We start from the raw sequence: 22,153 nt of genomic DNA on the forward strand, positions 1-22,153 counted from the left end.
GCAGCTGGCAGAATCTTGGCATATAAAATGTTCCTTCTATACTGACTGATGAAATAAGAAATAACTGCTCGCTACCCTGCGATCCTGGTTTGGGCAGCAAAATGATCAGTGATGTTTAGAACAAAAGTGGCATGTCAATGCTGGAATCCATGTAATTTAGTACAGGAACCACAGATGCTGCAATAAGCTGCATAGTTCAGTACTAAGTCTGTAGCCTAACCTGCTGGAATGCTGTCACCATATTCTTTGTGAAGGCTTGCCAGTCATTTGACTATTAGAGAAATCACGCTGAGTTTTGAGTGTAGGGTAGGACATGAATAGTACAGGAAAAACTGAGTGACTGTCAGTAGAATGGACAAAAACCGGAAAAATTATAATAGCCTTAAATCTTTGCAGGCTGTGAGCTGTTGATCTGCTTCCTGTAGTTTTGGGTTTGATTCCCTCAGCCTTCGCTTTAATACTTTGTGACTCTGCACAAGTTGCTTAACCAGCCAGTGCTCTGACACAAATTTGAAAACCGAGCTAGGCAACTCAGTGGTTTCCTTGACTGCATGTCAAGTGACTACTTATGAACCTATCAATTCTACTATAAATCAATGAATTTTGGCATGTGGAATGTATAACTGTGGTTGATGGATTTTGTTTACATTTTTGGACATCCACTATTCATTGGTTCAACATGCATTGACACACTGCTTTCTGAGCTTTTGAATACTTTTACAGCACATGGTTTAATGTTGTCTATTGCAGAATTGATGGATACATGAAAATCATCCCTATAATTATTGGGCAATCTTCAGTGTACAATTTTCCCTCAGAACAGGAAAAAAGGAAGTGGAGAAGGCTGGTCACCATGCATTTGGTCCATATAGGCTCCATATTATACATGGACCCTTAAGGGTGAAAAATTCATCGATAATCCAGGAAAATGACAGACTGGTACATATGACATTACTGCTTACTAACAAATACTACTTCCTTATTCAAGTTGTGTGTCAAGCTATTCAGTTTACTCCCAAAAAGCAACCAGACAAGCATCTTAATAGGTTTATGAACCATCTTAAGTTCCTGTACAAGAATAATCACAACACTGCACTGAGAGAATAACAATTGGCTACACAGTTGAGACCACTTATACTGGAAAGCCATTTGAACATCATCAGACAGGCTGCTAGGCAAGTGTCACGTGAAGACCACTGCAGTTAAAACAGTACAGTGAGCACAATACTCAGTGAGTAAAGGTACTGTGGTAAGACAAAAAGAGTAAAAGAAAGTGTAACCTCAAATTACCACTGAAGTTACTAAATTACTGTAAGCTACAAACAATGAATATCAAACATGTACAAAGAGCTCCAATTGCTTGGAGTACACAAAGTACTTATAATCTTGCTAGCTGATCACAATGCTAATACAAGTGGAACATGTTCTGGGTGACAGGATATGTAATTGTGCCATACTACTAACAAATCTTAAAACACTGATATGAAACATGGACTCGGATCAACTCCAAAAGGAGCTATGGTATCCATGGAGGAGGTTTCTTTCTGCAGTGTGGCTGGACTCTACTGGACTTCCTTGAGATCCTAGCTTTCATTGCTCAGGTTTAAGAACAGATGAAGATGGCTACATTTCCTGCATTTTCATTCACTGAAGTGCATTAGTATTCATACTGTCATCTTTTCTAAGACATGGAACCTGTTTGTAGTTAAGATGTAAAAGAATCAGCAGGCAAATGATTTCTGTATCGAGTACAGGCTTCAACCTGTTTAAGAAGTTGTCAGAATTACAACTATTCATAGTTGGGCTGCCACAAAGATGTGCAATGGCTGCATATTTATCTAGACACCTAGTTTGCTTAGAATGATCATCAGAATGTACAGGAGCATTAGTCTCATCTTGAGAGATTTGTTGAACTGCTTACAATATAAATGGTAAGGCTACTTTGAGTAATGGCTAAGGCTGACTTGGGATACAGAAGAGATGAACAGAGCTCTTTCACTTATCATTGGATATTTAAAAACTGCACGCAGGCCATTCTTGCAGCATAATTAGAAGACTCTGGAAAATACTTTAGGTCTTGAGAGGAGGTATACAGAGAAGAAGTGTTGCTACAGTCCGACTGTCAATAAGCATTACCAATGATTTACCTTCTCTGGATGTCTCCAGTATCCACACACAGTTTAAGAGTAAATATGGAAGCTGCCTGGGAGGCCTATACTATATTGTATGTAGTCTTACAGAAACATGCATGTGCTTCAGTGTCATACTGGCTGGTGATACCTGCAGCTCTTCAGGAAGCTGTTCTTCCCAGAAAATCAATTTAATAATACCTTTTGAAAGAAAGCGCTCCTTCTGCAAGAAAGCAATCATATTTGTACCTTCCAATCTGTCTACCAGTCTTATTAATGGAGAATGTTATGGCTGTGCCTGCTGTTAATATCATCCACTTCTGTTAACAGCTGCCTAATAGAGCAAAGGTAGTTGTGGATAACTGTCTGGGCTTGCTGCTGCTATTCACCTTGTAAAAGCGCTGCCAATTCAAAAAAGTGAATCTCATCATTAGCTTTGTTAGCTAGTGACAATGGCTTTACTTTCGATGTGTCAAACAAAATCTGTGATACTTGCTGAATAAGGTTATCCATCTTGTTTTCCAAAGTGGAGCCATTTGAGTGCTTGTCAGTCCAAGGTAGGGCCACCATTATCATTGGAGTGCTGTGCAGTTTTTCTGACACTGCCAGGAATGCAAGTAAAACACAGTTTGTTACTTTACATGTGCTTAGATTATCTTCTGCATTTAAATGCATTATAATAGTGTATGTACTTATGAAAGATGCAGGGTGTAAGATGAGTGGAGTTAATCAGGTCCTAATGCCAGCAGCAACAAAATTAAACTGACATTATGTTGACGCTGCCTTCATCTCATTTACAGTCAAAAGGCTGAAAAGTGGGCAGTACCAGTTTTGGTTCTACTAACGTTACCTCCTCCACTAGTGAAGACCCAGGAATTTGCAATGGCATCTCCACAATTATATAATCCATGTTTCTGCTGACCTTGCAGTTCTTGTAGTATAATTTTATGGGGTTCAGAGACTGGTACAAGCCTTATTGTAGAATAATTTGTTTTATGTGATGCCTGGACCAATGCAGGTGAGTCCATGTACAATTTCTAAGGACCAGCTTTGTAACTCCATTATGGGCATCAGTGAAAGCACTACTACTCCTTCCAATGTGCTTGAGCAGCACCTATATTTTTTTAATACAGCTCATCTACCGTTTCCTTCACAGCCTGTTTTCAACTGATTTTACTGCTTGTTTTCATTCTGTGACACAGAAAAAAATAAAACAGTGCCAACAAGTGCAACAACTGAAACAAAATACAAGAGACACCCAAAATGAGCAAGAATAAAGAACAGCTTTAAAATACAATAAAATTTAACTACAATAAACATAAACCAAGTAGATTCATCTCTTAGAAATCAATTTAGACTTCATCAGACGATGTTAGCTAACCGAATACAGGTAGAAATAAACAAGATGAGTCGCACCTAAAAATTTTACAAATTACAATTAAACTTTGCCTTGTACTGTGGTGTGAAGAGCGACCTTTACTGTGACCCAGGCAGACAGGGAGAATAGTGAAGGAGCATGACCTGCTATCTTCTCTTGGGCAGCACACAGGAATGTGCGATTTCTCTAAGGAGACAAGCAAAACCAATTCCCCGGTTTGAGGGGAAGGAGTGGGACTGCTTGCTGATGTGAGGGATGACCAGCAAAGCTTGTCTACTACTTCTTCAGCTCCAAAAGATGAGCATTTATGGGGTCAGAGAGTTAAAAGAAGAAACCACTGAACCACACCCAGAGTCTATCCAAATTACACCTTTTCCTGCTTGATCCTTGCCCAAGTGATTAGGAACAAATGGAGCAATTGGTCAGGAGGGGGCTTGATGGTCAACAGGCAGTGGGGGCAGAGTGCTCATCATCATCATAATCATCAATCCCCTCCCCCATTTTCTATATGGGGTCTTGGAACTGCATCAGTTACCACAATCTCTTGATTCAATGACTCTCTCTTAGCTTCCAAGACATTCATGCTTGATTGTTGCAAGCCTTCTCCCACATACTCCATCCATCTCTTTTTTGGACACCCTCATTTCTCCTTGCCTTCTGCCCGTTTCTCCTAGATCTTCTTCACCAAATCATCTGCTTTCCTGTTACATGTACCTGAACCAACATAACCTGTCCTTGTTGACCTTCTCTGCAACTGGGGCAACTCTGGCTTCTGATGTCCTCATTTTGTCTGTCCCACAGTGTGCATCGTACCACCCATCTCAGGCTGTTCATTTCCATCACCTCTAGCCTTCTCAACTGCTCTGCTTTCACTGCCCAGGTTTCTGCACCATACAAGTAGTACTGGTCACACTACTGTTTTATAAACTTTACGTTTTGGCTTCCTTGGCATTATTCTGTCATACACCATCAGTGACATTTTGTACCAGTTGGCTGCATCCCTTATAATTCCAGCCTTGACCTTTATATTCAGACATCCTTTCACTTCAATCTCCACCTCTCAGATACTTGAAGCTATTTAACTTGTGCCACAAATTTCCCTTCTATCTCACATTTTAACTTCTTTCGATATCCCCATTAGCTGTCATGACAACTACCTAGTATACATTTAGTTTCATCCTGTGTACATCAATTTTTGCATTTAACTCCACTATCATTTGCTGAAGTTCTTTTCCAGAGTCTCCTTGTAATGTCACATCATATGACTACAGCAGCTTTATTGATCTGTTCCTTCCTTTGTTAATGTACTCCATCATCATTATTAACTTCATCAGGGTTCATTTGTCTGAGCCCACTGTTAACCCACTCCCACTGGGAAACCATCTGTGAATCTGAATGCTGTTCACCTTTGTGTAATTGGATCCTTGTACATAGCCTGCCCTAACAGTACCAATGTTTAAGGGAAGTTGAACCATCACAGCACTGCCCAAATCAAATTTCTTGGTACCTTGTCATATGCTTTCGCCAAGTCTAGGAATGCCCAAGCTGGACTCGTTCCTCATCACTAGCTTCCTTGCAACTATCCATTTCCCTGCAAACATTGAATCCACACTGCTCATTTTCCATCTTACCTTCTACTGCTCTGCATACTCAAGTCACCAATCACATTCTCCAACACTTTCATGCTGTATGACAACTCTATACTGTCAACGATTGTGAATGTCCCTTTGCTCTTGTACACTGGCATTATAATGTTTATTCTCCAGGCATCTGGGATAAGCCTTTCTCTCCATATTGTTAGGAGTACCCTCAGGAGACATTTCTTCCTTAACTCAGCCAACATCTCAATCATATCTACTGTGACCTCTTCTGATTCTGCTGCTTTCCCTGACAATTTTCTTTAGTGCTGTTCTTCTTCTGTGGTGGGCTCTTTTTCCTCTTCCATCGTAGTACTCCTTCCACCTGCATTTTAATGTTCAGTGGACTGCAGACCAGGTTGTTGATGGCATCCCTTATGAACAGTATCAGATGACCATATTCATTACTTTTTTGTCTTTGCCTTGCAACCCGATAGAAATTATTTGTGCCACATGCCAAGTCACTTTCCAGAAGCTGGTTGAGTGCCTTATGATGCCTTCTCTTTGCTAGTGTGACTGCTCTCTGAGTGTTTGTTAGCCAGCTGGTTTTCCTTTTTGGCCTGGTCTGCCTTTTCTAACTTTCACTTTTTTCTGCACTCCTTATTTCTTTTGATAACTTCCTGTACTTCTGCATTCCCCAACTTTCCTTATATAACTTATTTCCATGCCTGGCTTGGCTGCCTATCTGTTCTTCAGTCTTCACACAAGCTGTTTTTTTTTTTTTTGTTTTTTTTGAGAGATGCTGCCATTCTTCTTTGACTTCACCTATTTCTTCTTCTTTCTGAGGTGCTACAGCCCTGAATATTTCATTGAACTCCTGTGTTTCTGCTGCAGTTGGTCAATTTCCAGGTCTTCAGCCTAACCCCTGTTGGATGTTAGAGCCTTCTCTGACCACCGTATGCAGCTGACTGTGGCCACCAGTGATTTATGCTGTGGATTGACAGTTTCACTGGGGATGTTTCACACTAGCAGGAAATCTACCAGAGTTGCATGCTGGCCACTCTTGTATGTTGTCTTGTGACCATCTCTCCTGCTGAACTATGTTCTGACCACCATCAAGCCATTTGCCAAACAGAAATCTATAATGGCCTCTCTTTCTTTACTTCTTTTTCCTCCAATACATGTGTACCCAGGAGGTCTTCGCATTCTATTCTATCTCAATATGGGCATTCAGCGTCCTCATTTTGAACACCAACTCATGGTGTCCTGCTTTATCTAGGCTGATAGCCGATGCCTGGACATACTCTTTTCCTCGTTATCACACTGGAGTCATTACCAGAAGTATGTCACCAATTCTGACATCCCTCACAATCTTCAGAAGATTCACCATCTTCACCACAATTCCTACTCCATTTCTAATTACACACACAAACACACACACGTGTACATACTTAGTTCATTTTTGCATATTAAGCCTGACTGTTCCAGGACCCATATTTAAGTTTTGGGATTCCAAACAGTTGTTAGAAAAAAACGGACAGAACACTGTTGCTGGTTAGTACACCCAAATTATTCTGTACTACAACCCTCCCCTGAAGTAAGATATTTGGTTTCTCTGGTGACCCCTCCAATAAGTTTAATAAGTTTTAAGCATCTAATGGTGCCAATCATTTATCCCATTATCCACGCAGGCAGTGTCACTTCATTTTTCTACCAATTAAATATTTCATTTCACATGTGGATAAAAAATATGAAGCACATTTAAAACTGAAATCACCAAAATAAGCTGCCACAGAACTAATACCACCATCAGAGGCTGCACGCGACACTCAAGTAGTTGAATACTTCTTAGTGCCATTAAGAGGTACAAGATGTGTAGGACACATAGCTGCTAAGAATGTTGCCACAGTGTAGAATTCTTCTAAGTACATAATATGGATCTTGCCCTACTCTCCTGGTTTAGGTATAGTATTATTCAGGTCATTTCCAAATTGATATGAACAAAATTAAGCATTATCAGAATTTTGATTTTCAAACAATGTGCACCCCCCACCTTTTAAAATGTCTTAAAACTGTATTGTACATGTAAGCTACATTAAAAAGGTGTTTAAAATCAACTTGTGCGTTTCTAGATACACCACAACTTACATTGTTAGTTGGCGAAAGGCTAAATATAATTTCAGAAGAGAGTGCCCTGGTTTTCATTTTTCCAAGTTTATATTGATAAACTGCTTTATTGGTTGCCACAAGGATCTGAAATGGGTCTACAACCTGCAAGAAACAAATAAAAAAATGACTCTCAAAGCAGAAATCCGATACTAAACTTCAGCAAATGAATATACCAAAAACTATCTACAGTTTTTCTTACTTGTAAAGAGCAATGCAGGCAGTGTGGCCCTCTTAAATGTCAATGTGATCATTCTGGGACATTACCTATTCAAGGCATTACAGCATTTGGGGGACATTTATCAGCTCAAAAATTTGTGTGACTGGAATATGCCAAGTCAGACAATCTCATAAATGAAAAACCTAGTAAATGTTTACCATGTTTAACTATCGGATGTGTAAATCACCAATGTTAGCGCCTCGGAAACATGTTCATTGCTTCCTATGCTTCAATCTTTGTCATCCTATTTGCACAAAGACAAACAATGAAGCCAGTGCTGAAGACGTCCTACTCAGCTGCAACAGCTGAAGCCTGCAGCACCTATCAAAATTTCAATTTATTCAGGTGTTTTTCCACAAAACACTGTATACAATATAAGAAACCAGCACAATGTAGCCTCACTTTACCAGGACTCGCATAAAGTTATGTAAAATAAAGTAAGCCTTATAATCATCCTACCTCTTCATATGCAATGCCAAAGGGATATGTTTTAAGACCTCTTCAGGAATTGGCCAACAGGATATTGCTTGGAAGAGAAGCGGTACACAAGTCTCTCAAAGTAGTATGAACTACCATAGGCTCAGGTTTTAGAGGTGCTCAACTTTAATCTGTTACAGTAGCTACAGTAGCCATAGGTGTACGGTGTCAAGGAGAATGAATACATACTAGCCATTTGATCCTAGGGAAAAGACATGCAGATTTGGGGATTACCAGAATAACTATGGTATGCTAATTCTCTCTTCCAACTAATGTCTCTCAGTGGTAACACATACACCATGAGCAGTGACAAGACAGACTGAATCAGGTGGTGATCCACAGTCCAAAAAGGTATGAAAAAAACATGTTCAAACCAAAACAAACTGTTTGGAATCAGTCTGAAAGATATGACACAAACCAACCTAAGAATGTAGAAGAAAGGCCACAGTAGAACTTTAAACTTTTAATCAAAATGCCATGATCAACACTACAAAATGCCTCCAAGAGATCCAGGAGGGCCAAGACTGAATAAAAAACACTTGTCTCAAGCCATTAGGAGATCATTTACTACCCAAATAAGAGTGGTCTCAGTATTAAGGTCGGTGCAATATCCTGACAAAACAGACTCGTAAGGCCAATGTCTATAAGACAGGTTAGAAGCTGCTCATAAACAACCTTCTCAATAAATGTTCCTAAGAATGGAAGGTTGGAAATTGGGTGGAAATGATCAAGAAAACTGGGATCTAATTTTGGTTTCTTGAGTATAGGGATAACCACGGCTTCTTTTAAAGCCAATGGAAAAAATCCCGTGTCTCAAGGACTTAACCAGTACCTTTATATAATCAACGGGCCTCAAAGCTAATCAGTAGGAAGAGTCCAATTGTAGGTTGTTGCTTGCATAACTAAAACCACTGTAATAAATTCATTGCAGTCAGGAATGTTAAACACTTTCCAAGATGCAACAATAGTGCAAACTGGTGTTAAATCAAGACCCATGGGGTGGAAGGGCAATGATTCATATTCTGAAAATAAAGTTCTGTTTTAACAAATGCAGTACATCTCTTGACAGCTGAAGAGAGGTTTTAATTGTGGCTGATTGCATTTGTTAGACAACAGTAATTATAAATGCACTTCTCATGATATTTGCAGAAATAAAAAAACTTATCTACGTAACTATTACAATGCTGGTTTTGTGAAACTATGGTCTGGTTGTGGGACTTGTTTAGGATTGGCACGAGTTTCACCAGACCTTTATATACACAGAATTGTCCCACGTAATTTTAAGTTCACTCATGGACTAGAATACTGTCACTGTAATTGGGCAGATCATGCTGGAAACACTGAGTTTGCCTCCTCCTCCACAGCCCACTGGAAGCAGTTATCACACACAAACTAAGCCCCAAGTGAGGACATGTTTAGATGGGTGACAGACGGAAAGGATGCTCTGTATCTACAGTGTCTTCTAACATGTAGATTAGGATGAGCACTCACATAACTTCTGCACCGTACTTTGAAGGCTTTAGTTAGAAGACATGCTCAAGACAGAGGTCTAAAAACTGAAAAAAAAACCTCCTGAGAGGTGAACTTCAGTACTGCAAAATACCTTTGAGCATTGCTAGTCTGAAGGAAATCTTAGACCTAGAAATAAGGTTAAGATTACATGCCTAGCAAAAGTACACAGACTGTATAGCTTCTGTGCATATATCACTCTAAAGACATGCTCCAAAAGAATACTGCAAGTGGGGCCACTGGCAGAAGAGGTGCTCAGGAGTAACTAGAAGATCATATCATACAAGTTATAAAACAGAAATTAATGCAAATTATTAACAGAGACAATGTTTTGCAGCCTTCCTGCTTTTTGTACCTTTGACAAAGGAAATAAGTTTAAGGTGTTAAACACACCAAACAAGTCAGGATAGTAATGTAGTTGCCGGTTAACATCTATGATATAAAGCAGATGTTCACATTGGCTGTCTGGTTGATGGCATAGGGGGATAAAGCCCCAACTATGACCCAGGTCCATTACCATTCCCAGTTCTGGAGAAGCTGATGGAGTGTGGAAGGAGAATGAAGGGCCTATGCCTGCTCTCTTCTAGAATGACAGAAAAGGAACATGTGCTAAAGAATGCATGTCATGTTACAGATCTTCAAAGCAGAGTGGAGGTGTCTGCTTTGTGGCAGAGAGTCATTTATGGGCCTACATGACTTGTGGAGGCAAGTGAGAGTTCTGAGCCACATCCACAGTATGCTCACAGCACTAACTGGGCATGTACAGGGAGCAACAGCAGGGACTACCAAAAACATATATATCGCCTCTGTTGATGATGCCAATACTTCCAGCACTTGTCCCTCAGTCTGAGGGAGCAAACAGTTTGTAGGTCTCTTACATGGAAAGGAATGAATAGATTTGTTGACCAATCTTAGGGTGATGGAGGGCTCATGGTCAGGTGTGGTGATAGAAACCTTGATTAAAGCACCAGAAAGGAATACAAACAAGTGAATAGACAGACTCAGACTTCCTGAGTTGGGCAACTTTGAAAGAAGGGAGAGGGCTGATAGAGGAAATTCAATATTTATGTAAAGGGATCAGGTAAAGTAGAGTGTGTGCAATTCTGAAATCCTCCCAGCAAGAGGCAACTGCAAAACAGGAAAGAAATCTTGTAAAAAAAAAAATACCTTTTCCAAGTTGACAGAACAGTAAACATCTCCAAAATGAAACACAGGTCCAAAGGAAGAAAATGCTTCTTCACAAGGATTCAAACGTGAAAGACATTCTTAACAAGAAAGCCTTAAATTCTTTCATAAATACCAAGGAAGCTTCACTGCAAAGATGTGGAAATTGAAAATGGATGCAAGAAGCATCCTGACAGCAGACTATACAAGGCCTAAACTGAACAGGCTGGACCAACGTAAGTTCAGATTAAAATGTGTTTACACTGTACCAAGCTCTCAAAAAAGTCAAGTGCTTGTACGTGTCCAAGTAAATTTTACAAGAGCCTTTCACAAAGGACTTAGGGTGGAAACTACTTTTCCAGAAAGAAAGGTACAGTAGTTGCTCAAAGAAGCTAAAGCAGCTAAGATATCAGATTAGCTTCAGGGTGTAATGGGAGAGGCACACCATCCCTGATGGCTGAACCAGGATGATATGACAGGGAGGAACATGATCCATGAAAACTATCGCCCCATAAGCATGACTAGCTTGGTCTGCAAAGCTATGGAAAGGATCATCATGGACCTCATAAATAAAGATATTAGGGACCTACAGACACTGGATCCTACCCAGTTCGGCTTTGTTAAGGGCAGATCCTGCCTCTTAAACCTGGTTGATTTCTTTGAAACAGTCACCAAGGCCATGGACGAGGGGAAGGTGGTCCACACAGCCTATCTGGACCTCGCAAAAGCCTTCGATACAATACCCCACTCGGGCATTATAGACAAGCTCACCAGCTTAAATATAAACCCCTATGTCACTAGATGGGCTGCAAAATGGCTCGAGGACAGAACCCACATGGTTAGAATTGCTGGAGCCATGTCAGACTCCAAACCAGTTACAAGTGGCATCCCACAAGGCTCAGTCCTGGGACCTCTCTTGTTCGGCATATATTTCTCGGAGGTACAGGCCAACACGGAAGGACTGTGGCTGACCAAGTTCGCAGATGACTGCAAACTGGGCGCCATAATCGACTCTCCAGACGACACAAGCATCCTCCAAAAGGGCCTCATAGAAACAGACAACTGGTGCCAGAGTCATGGCCTCAAGCTAAACGTAAAAAGTGTACAGTCATCCCCTTTGGCAAAAACAAAGTGCTCACAAATTACCACATAGGTGGTAATCCATTAAGTACAGAAGTAGTAATTAGGGACCTGGGGACCCAAGTTGATAGCAATCTCTCATTTGACAACCACGTGGCCAAAGTGGTTAGAAAAACATTTTATATAGCCCACCTAATCATGAAGGGATTCACATCTATATCAGGGGAGGTCATCGTGCCTCTTTACTCATCCCTCATCAGGCCCATAATTGAGTACAATGCCCCTTTTGGGATGTACCTTACCAGACACCTGCAGCAACTGGAAAGACCCCAAAAGTACCTCACCAAGAGGATCAAAGGGCTCAAACAGATGCCATATGCTGCCCGGTTAAAGAAATTCCAGCTCTACTCAGTGGCATACCGCCTGCTCAGAGGTGATCTGGGCCTGACGTATAAACCCATGTCCAACCCGGAATTAATGGACATGCTGCACCTCAGAAAATCCAAATCCCATCGAGCTACGCGCTCGACAGACTTGAACCTCAGCACTGAAATAAATAGGACATGCTGGAGGGACAGATTCATAACCCAGAGGCTCCCTTCACTCTGGAATAAAATCCCAGTCCAGGTTAGGCAGAGTCCCTCACTGACTCTCTTCAAGAGGAATCTTGATGAGTGGATGGGAGATCGTAGGTTTACCCCGGGTATCACTTCTGTGTCACTGTTAGACAGAGGCACAGTATACTAACCTTGAAAAATAAATCGAATGCTGGAATCAAACCTGCAGGGAGAAATATTACCAACCTCAGATGTGCAAACAAAAGAACTTTGATGCCTGAAAGTGAGTAAGGGTTGAAATGCCTGCTGATGAAAGTGATAGCAGAAAGTGCAAAAGCTGGCTTCTTGCTCATCATTAAAAAACTAAGATTATGCCATCTAACCTATGAATTATTTGGAAAGATACAGAGAAGCAGAGAAAGTGACAGATTTTATTTATATGGGCTCAAGAATTTCTGCACATGGCGATTGCAACTATGAAATAAAAACACCCTTTCTTCTTGGAAGGAAAACTTTTGCAAATCTAGATGACATTAAAGGAGGAAGACATTGCTACGTCAAGAAAGGTCTGAATAGTCAGAGCTATAGTGTTCCCATTAATATCAGAAGGCTGAGAGAGTTGAACTATAAATTAGGCTGTGTGCTGCAAGACTGATGCTTTTGAACTGCTGTGTTAGGAAAAAAAACTTTTGAGAATTCTGTAGACAGCAACAACGTCAAATCAGATAATACACAAGAAAATAGCTTATACCTCACCGGACATCTCTTTCTCTCTCTCCCTCTAGTGATGTAAGCGATTATTGAGGCTGAAAACATGCATTCAGAGCCAACAAGGCCTGGCCCTTTACTTTCACATCTGTTATGACTTCATGTTTAAAGATGTGAACTGATGAGGTCCTCAAATAGCGGAAGCCATAAAGTACACCATTGATATCTTGATATCACTGCCATAATTTGTGCCTGTCTGTCTCATCCCAAACAACACATATCTTCAAAGAATTTAATGTATCAGTTAGATCTAGCCTGGATCAACAGTAGGAGTGGCACCATGGCTAGTGGACTTTTCCTGGCCAGTAGCAGCACAGTGGCTGTGGCAAGTACTACAGTCCTCAGTCCTAGCACAAAATGTGAAGACAGTATTCACTAAAGAAGTTTCTGATGCTGGGGAAAATCTGAAAGCAAAAGAAGGAGGTGGTGGCAGAGGCTAAGATGGGCATCTGGAGAAGTAATGAATATGAATTTGCAAGAACGTGTAGACACAGCCATTAATATCGAGGCCTGATGTTCTAAAGTCCCTGAAGTCATGAAGAGTTAGACAACTAAACACCAAAAATTCAGCCCATTATAGACAAAGCAGCACCATGGCAACTGCCAGAGTCACTAGTGTCAACTGCATCAAAATACATGGTAAGAGCTACCCAGTTATGTCTGGTGTGCTAGACTTGGGAGTTCATACCATGCAATAAAAAAAAAAAAAAAAAAAAAAGAAAGGTAAAATGATGTCTGGGTACCTGATGGCATTAGGGCTGATGATGACTACTGGCTATGAAAGGGATACTAGAATGACAAAAAAACAAAGCCAGGCATCAGGAGAGGTGATACTGGCTGAACCTGCAGCAGCAAAGCTACATCTGTAGGACTAGTGACAGTATTAATGGTGTTTGGTGGGATGAAACCAGAGGATTAGTCAATACGTGTATGCCATGCAGGATCAATGAAGGGAGAGACTCTGCTTGGACTGGTGTCCAGTATGGAGAAAGCTAGGAAGATGATGCTGTGGAAGGCAGTCACCAGGTGGCTGTTTCTAGCTGGTTGTAATGAATGTGGAACATATTAGATATTGGTGTCTACCTCAGTAAAGGCTTTAGATAAGAGAGTTAACTGGTGTCTTCTACTTCAACATGGTCCAAGCCAATACTGCACTGGTTACTCAGGTGAGAAAACAGTATGAAAGAAGGCCACACACAATATCTGTGGCATGTAATACAAATAATATTCTGGTTGGAGGCAGGCATCCACACTACAAGATGGGTAGGAAGAGGCTGATAGGGAAATGAACAGATTTCCAGAGCAGAACCTTAACTAGTTGGGTTAGCATTAAACCCTGAATGCCTTGAGGAATAGAAGGCTTGGGTATCCAGCCCTGGTTTTGCTCATTTCTGTCCCATGATGTTGCTCATTCTTCATGTTCCTTACAATGCTCCTCCTTGGACTAGATGAAATGTAGAAGCAAGGGTAGGTATAATCACTTATGTCATCCAGTGGATAGTCAGCTGGCTCACAGACAGGACTCAGGAAGTTAGAACTGGGGAGTCCACCTCTACAAGGAGGCCAGTCACAAGCAAAACGTCAGTCAGGGATCAGTCCTGGGATTGCTGATTTTTGGCATTTACTTCTCTGAAGTCAAGGCCAATGTCATTGGCTTCTGGCTGACTAAAATATGCAGATGATTGCTAATTAGAACCAGTCACAGAATTCCCCACTGTCACAAATGTTATCCAGGAAGGACTGACACAGACAAATGACTGGTGTCAGAGCCATGGACTAAAACTAAATAGCGGTAAATGCATAACAGTTACCAGGCGTGGATGACTTCTGAAAGGATACTATCATATTGATACACACCCTTAAGACTTGATCCAACAGTAAGGGTCAAGGGAACACAGACAGCAATCTAGCTTTAAACGATCACATGTCCACAGTAGTGAGGAAATCATTCTATGTAGTGCAGCTTATAAACAAAGGTATGGCATCTAGGTCCAAAGAAGTCATTGTTACACTGTATTCTGCATTCATCAGACCTATCATGCAGTACAATGACCCTTTGCTATGCACCTAAGCAGGCATATCCAACAACTGGAACGTCCACAGAGGTTTCTCACTAAAAGAATACAAGGTTTAAGTAACATGTCCTGTGCTGAGCACCACAAGGCCCTATCCCTGAATACTGTCTAATACAAGATCTATGGCTGGCATACAATGCCTTCTCAAACCCCATCCTGATGGGTCTCCTGCATATCTGCAAAACAAGCAGCACCAGAATAAACCATTCTAAAGACTTAAACCTTGCCTGTGATATAAATAGGACCTGCTGGAGAGACAGGTATGTATCCCACAGACTACACCTTCTATGGAATAGGCTCCTCAACCATGTGAAGCAGAGTTCCTCTCTAACCCAATTCAAGTGCAACTTGGACAACTGGATAGGGAACAGGAAATTCATCCTTGGTTTGGTACCCATGTCTCTAATGGACACAAGTAGCCTGTAAATGGTTTATGTCCCAGGTCCTTGCTTGCAGATTTTTCATCTCCCAAATCCCTGCTTACAGTTATCAAAGGTACCAAGAACCTGTAAGAGACTTGGGATGCATGGTAAGCTTAGAACGGCCCTTGTGGTCACTAACCTAGTAAAAACCTATGAACTACAGCTCAGGTGACCCAAGTTCAATTAGCTGCTTGGGCAACTGAAAGAGTAGCCAGAAGAGATGGGTGTTACCACCCTGAGAGGAGTGGTGGTGACATGGGTAGATCTTGAGTCAATCCCTAGACGAAACTGAGGGTATCATGCATTGGGAGGCAGAGTCCTGAGAGTAGGTAGGTGGATATAGCTGAGCTGCTGTGGAGGTGGGGCAATAAACTGGAACATTTCCCACTGCATGCCCACCTGTGGATGTTGCCACTATACACTAGGGATGGGGATTTCAGTTATGTTATAAAGAAAAAAATGAACCCCAGATTGAAAACAGACAGCATGACCCCTCAGGACACTCTTAAGATCCTCACTGGCCCTGGCTGAAACTTGGAAATGACCAGGGTAGAATATGGGGAGGGGGAGAAAAAACCCACTGAAAGTCGTGGCACTGTGATGGCTGTCAGTATGACAGAAAGCAGACAAAAAAAAAAGTTTCCATGAATGCCATCTGAGTGAAAATGTTTCCATTTTCTCCAGTGTTGTGAGACCTCAAAGTAGATGCATTTAACTGCTGGGGGGGATGTTTGCACCCCCTGCAAAAAAGATTTTGGGATTTGCTAAAAGTGCTTTCTGTGAAACATTTTTTGTTGTCTTTGCGTTCGCTCTGCTCCTGTACTATTCTCAGCTCCTCTTGGCATATTCCGGTTTCCTGCTACTAAATACAATCCATCTACTTTCTTCCCCATTAGCCATAACCTCAAAGCAACATCAATATTTCTTTTTCAACATGAAGATGCAGAATCTTCCTCAGTTATGTCCACTTTTTTCTTCCTTACTGTACCTCCATATCATCAATTTCTGCCTGTACATTAATTTATTAAGTTCCTTCTTTCAATTTAAATATGTCCTCCTATACTGCAAAACCAATCTCATGATAATTTTTCTATGTAAGACTTTAACCGTTTTCTTCCCTCCTTAATGTTACCACCTTGCAGAAAACAAACAGTTCTGACACCCAGGTGCAGCAGCAGTTGTGCCTACTACATTTGTATTAGCACCATGCATTTTTGATTTTGCTGATAACACATAATTCACCTGCATGCAGTATATTAATTACCCAGTCAAATTTTTAATGCACACTGCTCTTAGTGGACTGAAGCAAAATGCAAAGTATCTAAATCTGTTTTGTTAACTCCACCCACAACTTCACCTTTCACAGACCACCTCAGTCAAACAATATAAAGGATGCTTGGCTCTGTGCAGCTCTCTTAATCATCAGTTTTGCAGAAGCAAACAAAAATCAGTGACTGACCAATAGCTTTTAGAATACTTCAAATGCTATCCCTTTTTGTGCTATTTTAAATAACTGTTTTCTCTTCTCCCGATATGGTATATTATAATTATCAAACTGTGTAACAAGTTGAGTACAGTCCGAAGATAAACTCCAGAAAATTTGGGAATTCTGTGCCCCCTTTAAACTAACGGCAAACCAATTAAGAATATACAAGTGTTGATTTTCAGATTAAACACTTGACAAAATTAAACAAGTAAGTCAACCTCAACATGTACAGATAGAAGGAATACTAGTGGTGACAGCTATTGTTAAAATAACACAATATTTTCTATGCCTCTATAATTACCATTGATGGGTTAAGTAAAGCTCCTTCGATGCATCCTTCTATTGCTTTCTTGCGTAGATCTCCAGCATTTTTAACATCTTTGAACAGCAGCAAAATCACAGTACACCCAGGAAAGAGTTCAAGTTGGTGAGTTACCTGCATACTGGAAACTAAATCCAGCAACTGTGCACCGTTATCCTAGATTAAAACACTACAAAGAAAAATATGTTTATGTTAGTGTAAAAACACAAAAACAAATACACTCTGCCAAATGAACTAGGAACAATGATTTTATATGACAAATTAACTAGGAACAAGGAACATAACAGTATATTTTTTCAATGTCATAATCTCCATTAGGTGTAGCTGTCTCTTTTGGTATGACACTGGAGTTTTGGTCTTACTAATTTTCTTGTTACAAAAGTATACAACTGAAGAGTTACAAGGATAAACCGAAGTCTACAGCAAATAATGTGCTAGCAATGTACACTATGCTCTCACAATACCGGTTACCATGCTTGCTAAGATTTACTTTCTGCTTTTCTTCTCACCAGACCAATAACATGAAGAATAAAGTGTGTAGGACATGTAGGAAGTGGGTATACCGGGTTGAAAATATCCTTGAACCTGTACTCATGAACATGAGGGGGGGCCGATGTTCCTCACTTAGTGTAATGGCTTTACTCATAAGGTCTGACCATAAGGCGGTTTTGTTTGAGATAAAAATTAAATGCGTGGATACAGCAAAACCAAAAACCTTTAGGAACTATTCCAAGGCTGACATCTCTCTACTAAACACCAACTTGGCTAAATTTCAAGCACTCTTAAACACAGGAAAAACAATAGCAATATGCTGAGCTATTTACAAAATCTCTGTACAGCCACTCATTAAGAATAAGAAAAACTCAAAAGACAAGTCACACTGGTGGAATCACAGTATCAATCAGTTATACAACTGTAGAATAAGAAAATCTTGGCCAAGCATAGGAAGAATAAAGCCATACATACTAAAAGCCCCCGACCAATCTAAACAGGCAAGAGGATTAATTAACACTTCAAAGGCTAAATTTGAAGAAAAAAATAGCTTCTGAAGCAAGTACAACCAAAAACCTTTCTAAAGCTATGTCTGTAACCTCACTGGAAATACACAAGGAGAAGAACTTTTTGTGAATGGCATTACCCACACTGAACTGGAGGCCATTGCCAACCTTTTGGCCAACAAGATCAACTCAATTTCTCCCCCCACTCCCCCCCGACACTCCAAAGAAATATTGCATGCCACAACCCCCCCCCCCCCAACCACTACTATGGAACAAGCTATCAATGCACCTTTCAAGGCCAAAAACACTGCATCGATGGGCCCCAATAACATCCTGGAATGCTTACTTAATAGCATGAAACATGACCTCTCTGGTCCACTTTAATCACTTTTCAAATGGAGCCTACAGTCAGGTCTTGTGCCCAAGGAATGGAAGATGGGCAGTCATCCCCCTGCAAAAAGGAGGTCCACCCATTGATCTGGCTAACTACATGCAAGGCCATGGAAAGGATCAGCATAGACATGATAAATGAGGACATAGGTAACCTACAAATGCTGGACACATCACAGTTCAGCTTGGTTAAAGGAAGGTCATGTCTATTAAATCCAGTGGACTTTTGTTTTTTGAGTGGGACACCATAGCACTGGCTGAAGGCAAGACTGTGCACATAGCTTACCTCGACCTGGCCACGGCTTTTGTTACAAAACCTCATTCAGGCATTACAAACAAGCTCACTAATTTAGATATACACCCTTTCATCACCCGCTGGATAGCCAACTGGCTCACTGATAGGACCCTAAAGGTCAAAACAAGTGAGGTCACCACTAACAAGAGGCAAGTCACTAGCAGAGTCCCCCAAGACTTGGTAATGGTCCCACTCCTTTTTGGCATCTACTTCTCTGAAATGTTGGCAAATTCTGAAGGTTTATGGCTGAATCTGTTTGCAGATGGTTGCAAGCTGAGGGTTATTACAGACTCCCCTGCAGATACTAGCAATCTTCACTAAGGCCTATCTCTGACCAACAAAGGATGCCAAACCATGGTCTTAAACTCAATGCTAAGAAATGCAAAATTGTACCCTTTGGGAAGTCAACCATCCCTGCTAATCACCATGTGGAAAATACACCCCAAAGAGTCATCCCAGTGGTCAGGCATCTGGGTATGCACGTAGACAGTAGCCTTGCCTTCAACCACCACATGGCCACAGTGTTGAGGAAATACTTTTATGTTGTGCAGCTTATAAGGGCACAGCATCTAGGTCTAAAGCGCTCATTATCCCACTGTACTCTGCCCTTATCAGACCAGTCATACAGAAGAATGTTCTCTTCAGTATGTACCTGACTAGGCATATGCAACAACTAGAGTGACCTCAAAGGCTCCTTATAAAAAGAAAACAAGGCGTAACAAACCTGTCTTAGGCAGAGCACCTTAAAGCCCTTTCCCTCTGCTCAGTCTCCCATAGATTGCTGAAAGGTGATCTGTGTCTGGCTTACAAGGCATCCGCAAACTCCACACTTACGAGTCTCCTGCATATTCACAAGTCAAACAGTTCCAGAAATAGAAAGTTTAGGGACTTGAAGCTTGTCTATGACAAACAGAACATGCTGGAGAGACAGATGTGTGTCCCACAGACTGCCCCTTCTATGGAACAGGCTTCCCATCCATGTGAAGTTGAGTTCATCTATTATCCAGTTTAAGCACAACCTAGACCAGCAGATTGGGAATAAGACATTTACACTGGGCCTGGCTCCCATGTCACTTATGGACAGCGACAGCTTATAAAGGCATGGCCCTCAATGTCCTATTTGGATACAAAAAATAATAATTCTTTCAGGAAAACTTGGCTAGGCTTCAAAAGGCCCCCTGGGTCATTAGCCTAATAACAATTTATAAATGTATGAATGTGTTATCTGACAAGAAATTTAATTTCATTGCAAATTTACAAACTCAAGGTGGAAGCCACTCAGCAATATGCAAAGACTGCCTTTCCTTTGAATGCAAACCACTGCCTCCTCTGACTAAGCCTCCTGATTTCTATATTCCTTCCAAATAAAAGGTAGCAAAAATAACAGGCAGAAATTGCCAATTTTAGTCAGCCTGCATACAGTAAATTTTGGTTCTAGATTCAATGACTGTTTTAATTTCCAGTAACAATGGAAATTATGGACAACTGTGAATCTGATGAGTTTCTAGAAATTTAAATAGGAAATCCTCTGAGAAAAATATGTGAAGGCTACACTAGAGCAGAAAGCAACTTAGAATCGCTTTGGGGTTTCTACCCGTGTTAAATAATATGAATTATTGTTGGACATGTCTTAGCCAATGGCACTATGGCTGTTAGTTATGGTCTCTCCCACCTTGGTTTCCCTTCAGTCCTTCACAGCTGTATATCAGTCTGTCAGCTGGTGCATAGGTTTAAGGTTATGAGTTAAAATTACTGTGGTACAAGGTTTGATTTCCTCAGCTCGTTTGAATACTGTGTCATTTAACCAGGCACTGCTCTCAAAATTGCCCCTGAAAAGGGATTGTGTGTACTGCGGATCTATGTGGTTAATAAATGGGTATTATTATTATTACTACTAATATGAGGCCTCTTAAAATGTGTATTGCATCAATATTATCAGCATCTTTGATCAATGATTCTATTAACTGTCATTTTAAAATGAGAGAATTACAAAGATGCAATCTAGATAATGTACAAATGTCTGCACAGTTTGCTCTACTTAAGCTTACAGGTTCAATTTATTTTTCAAAAAGTATACAGACCTTTAATCTTTCTTTTAAAAATATATGTATATATAAACACGCACACATGGTGTCATTCTAAGGGGATCTAGTATCTGTCTGCCTGGGATGACATAATTGACAGACCTTGATGCTTTGCCAGAGATGGCCTGCATCTGTCACCCCTGGGCTTCTGGATACTGGCCAAGGCTCTTGCCACCCCTATAGTGCCTTTTTTAGGCGGTGTTCCAAAGACCAAATTACCACCCTAACAACTACAAACAAATGCAATCTAAGGGTCATGCTGCTCAATGCTAGAAGTCTAAATCTCAAAATGCAGTCGCTCGCAGCACTCCTTAAAATGGAGAACATTGAAATTTGTGCTGTAACAGAGAAGTGGTTCAAGGCAGCATAAAGCGCCCCCGCACTACCAGGCTATAAAACTCATTCCACACCTTTTGGACAAAGAACTTGGACTGAAGCTCCAAAGGCAGTGGTGTTTCCATATTCATAAAGGATGTGCACACCTCCAGACTGGTATCCTAACATAACACATCAGAGATATTTCAAGTGCAGCTAACATTAGGTAAGACAGCGATTCAGGTAGTGGCCTGCTACAGGTCCCCAACTATGTCCCAAGACTCACACTCCATGTTCTCAAGCACCCTGGAGAATATTAGGGTCCAACCTAACACTCTCATACTGGATGACTTCAACTACCCCTCCATTAACTGGGAAAACTACTCATGTACCAATACACTTGCCCAACGTTTCCTGGAACTCATTAATTCCAATGCCCTGGACCAGCTCGTTCTTGCCCCCACTAGAGGCAGCAACATCCTTCTCCTGGTCATTATGAACATGGGCAACCGTTGCTCTACAATAGTCAACTCCTCTCTGGTTAGATCAGACCACAAACTAATTACCTTGGAAATCCACATCCCTCCCACCCCCCACCCCACAAAGGTAAGCACCATGAAAAACTTCTCCAAAGCTAACTTTGGGTTCCTAAAACCAGAGGAGGCTAACTTCACAGCACCCTTGCAAATGGAGAAAAGTTGCATGACCGCCGAATCGTACACCAATGCACTGTACGAACAC

General features: G+C 41.0%; 1 protein-coding gene across 1 annotated transcript in view; it reads right to left on the minus strand.

Moving 5' to 3' along the window:
- The window catches only part of TPRKB (TP53RK binding protein), a 100,316-nt gene that overhangs the window by 18,161 nt on the left and 60,002 nt on the right, over window positions 1–22,153 (minus strand). The window contains exons 2-3 of the mRNA XM_044088390.1: window positions 17,310–17,499; window positions 7,233–7,355 (exon numbers count right to left, since the gene is read on the minus strand). Of these exons, the coding sequence (XP_043944325.1) occupies window positions 7,233–7,355; window positions 17,310–17,450 (264 nt within the window). The 5' untranslated portion in view covers window positions 17,451–17,499. The remainder of the gene's footprint in view (window positions 1–7,232; window positions 7,356–17,309; window positions 17,500–22,153) is intronic.

Source organism: Protopterus annectens, chromosome 11.part0, assembly GCF_019279795.1.
Source record: "Protopterus annectens isolate FY-2018-M chromosome 11.part0, PAN1.0, whole genome shotgun sequence".
Classification (NCBI taxonomy): Eukaryota; Metazoa; Chordata; order Ceratodontiformes; family Protopteridae; genus Protopterus; species Protopterus annectens.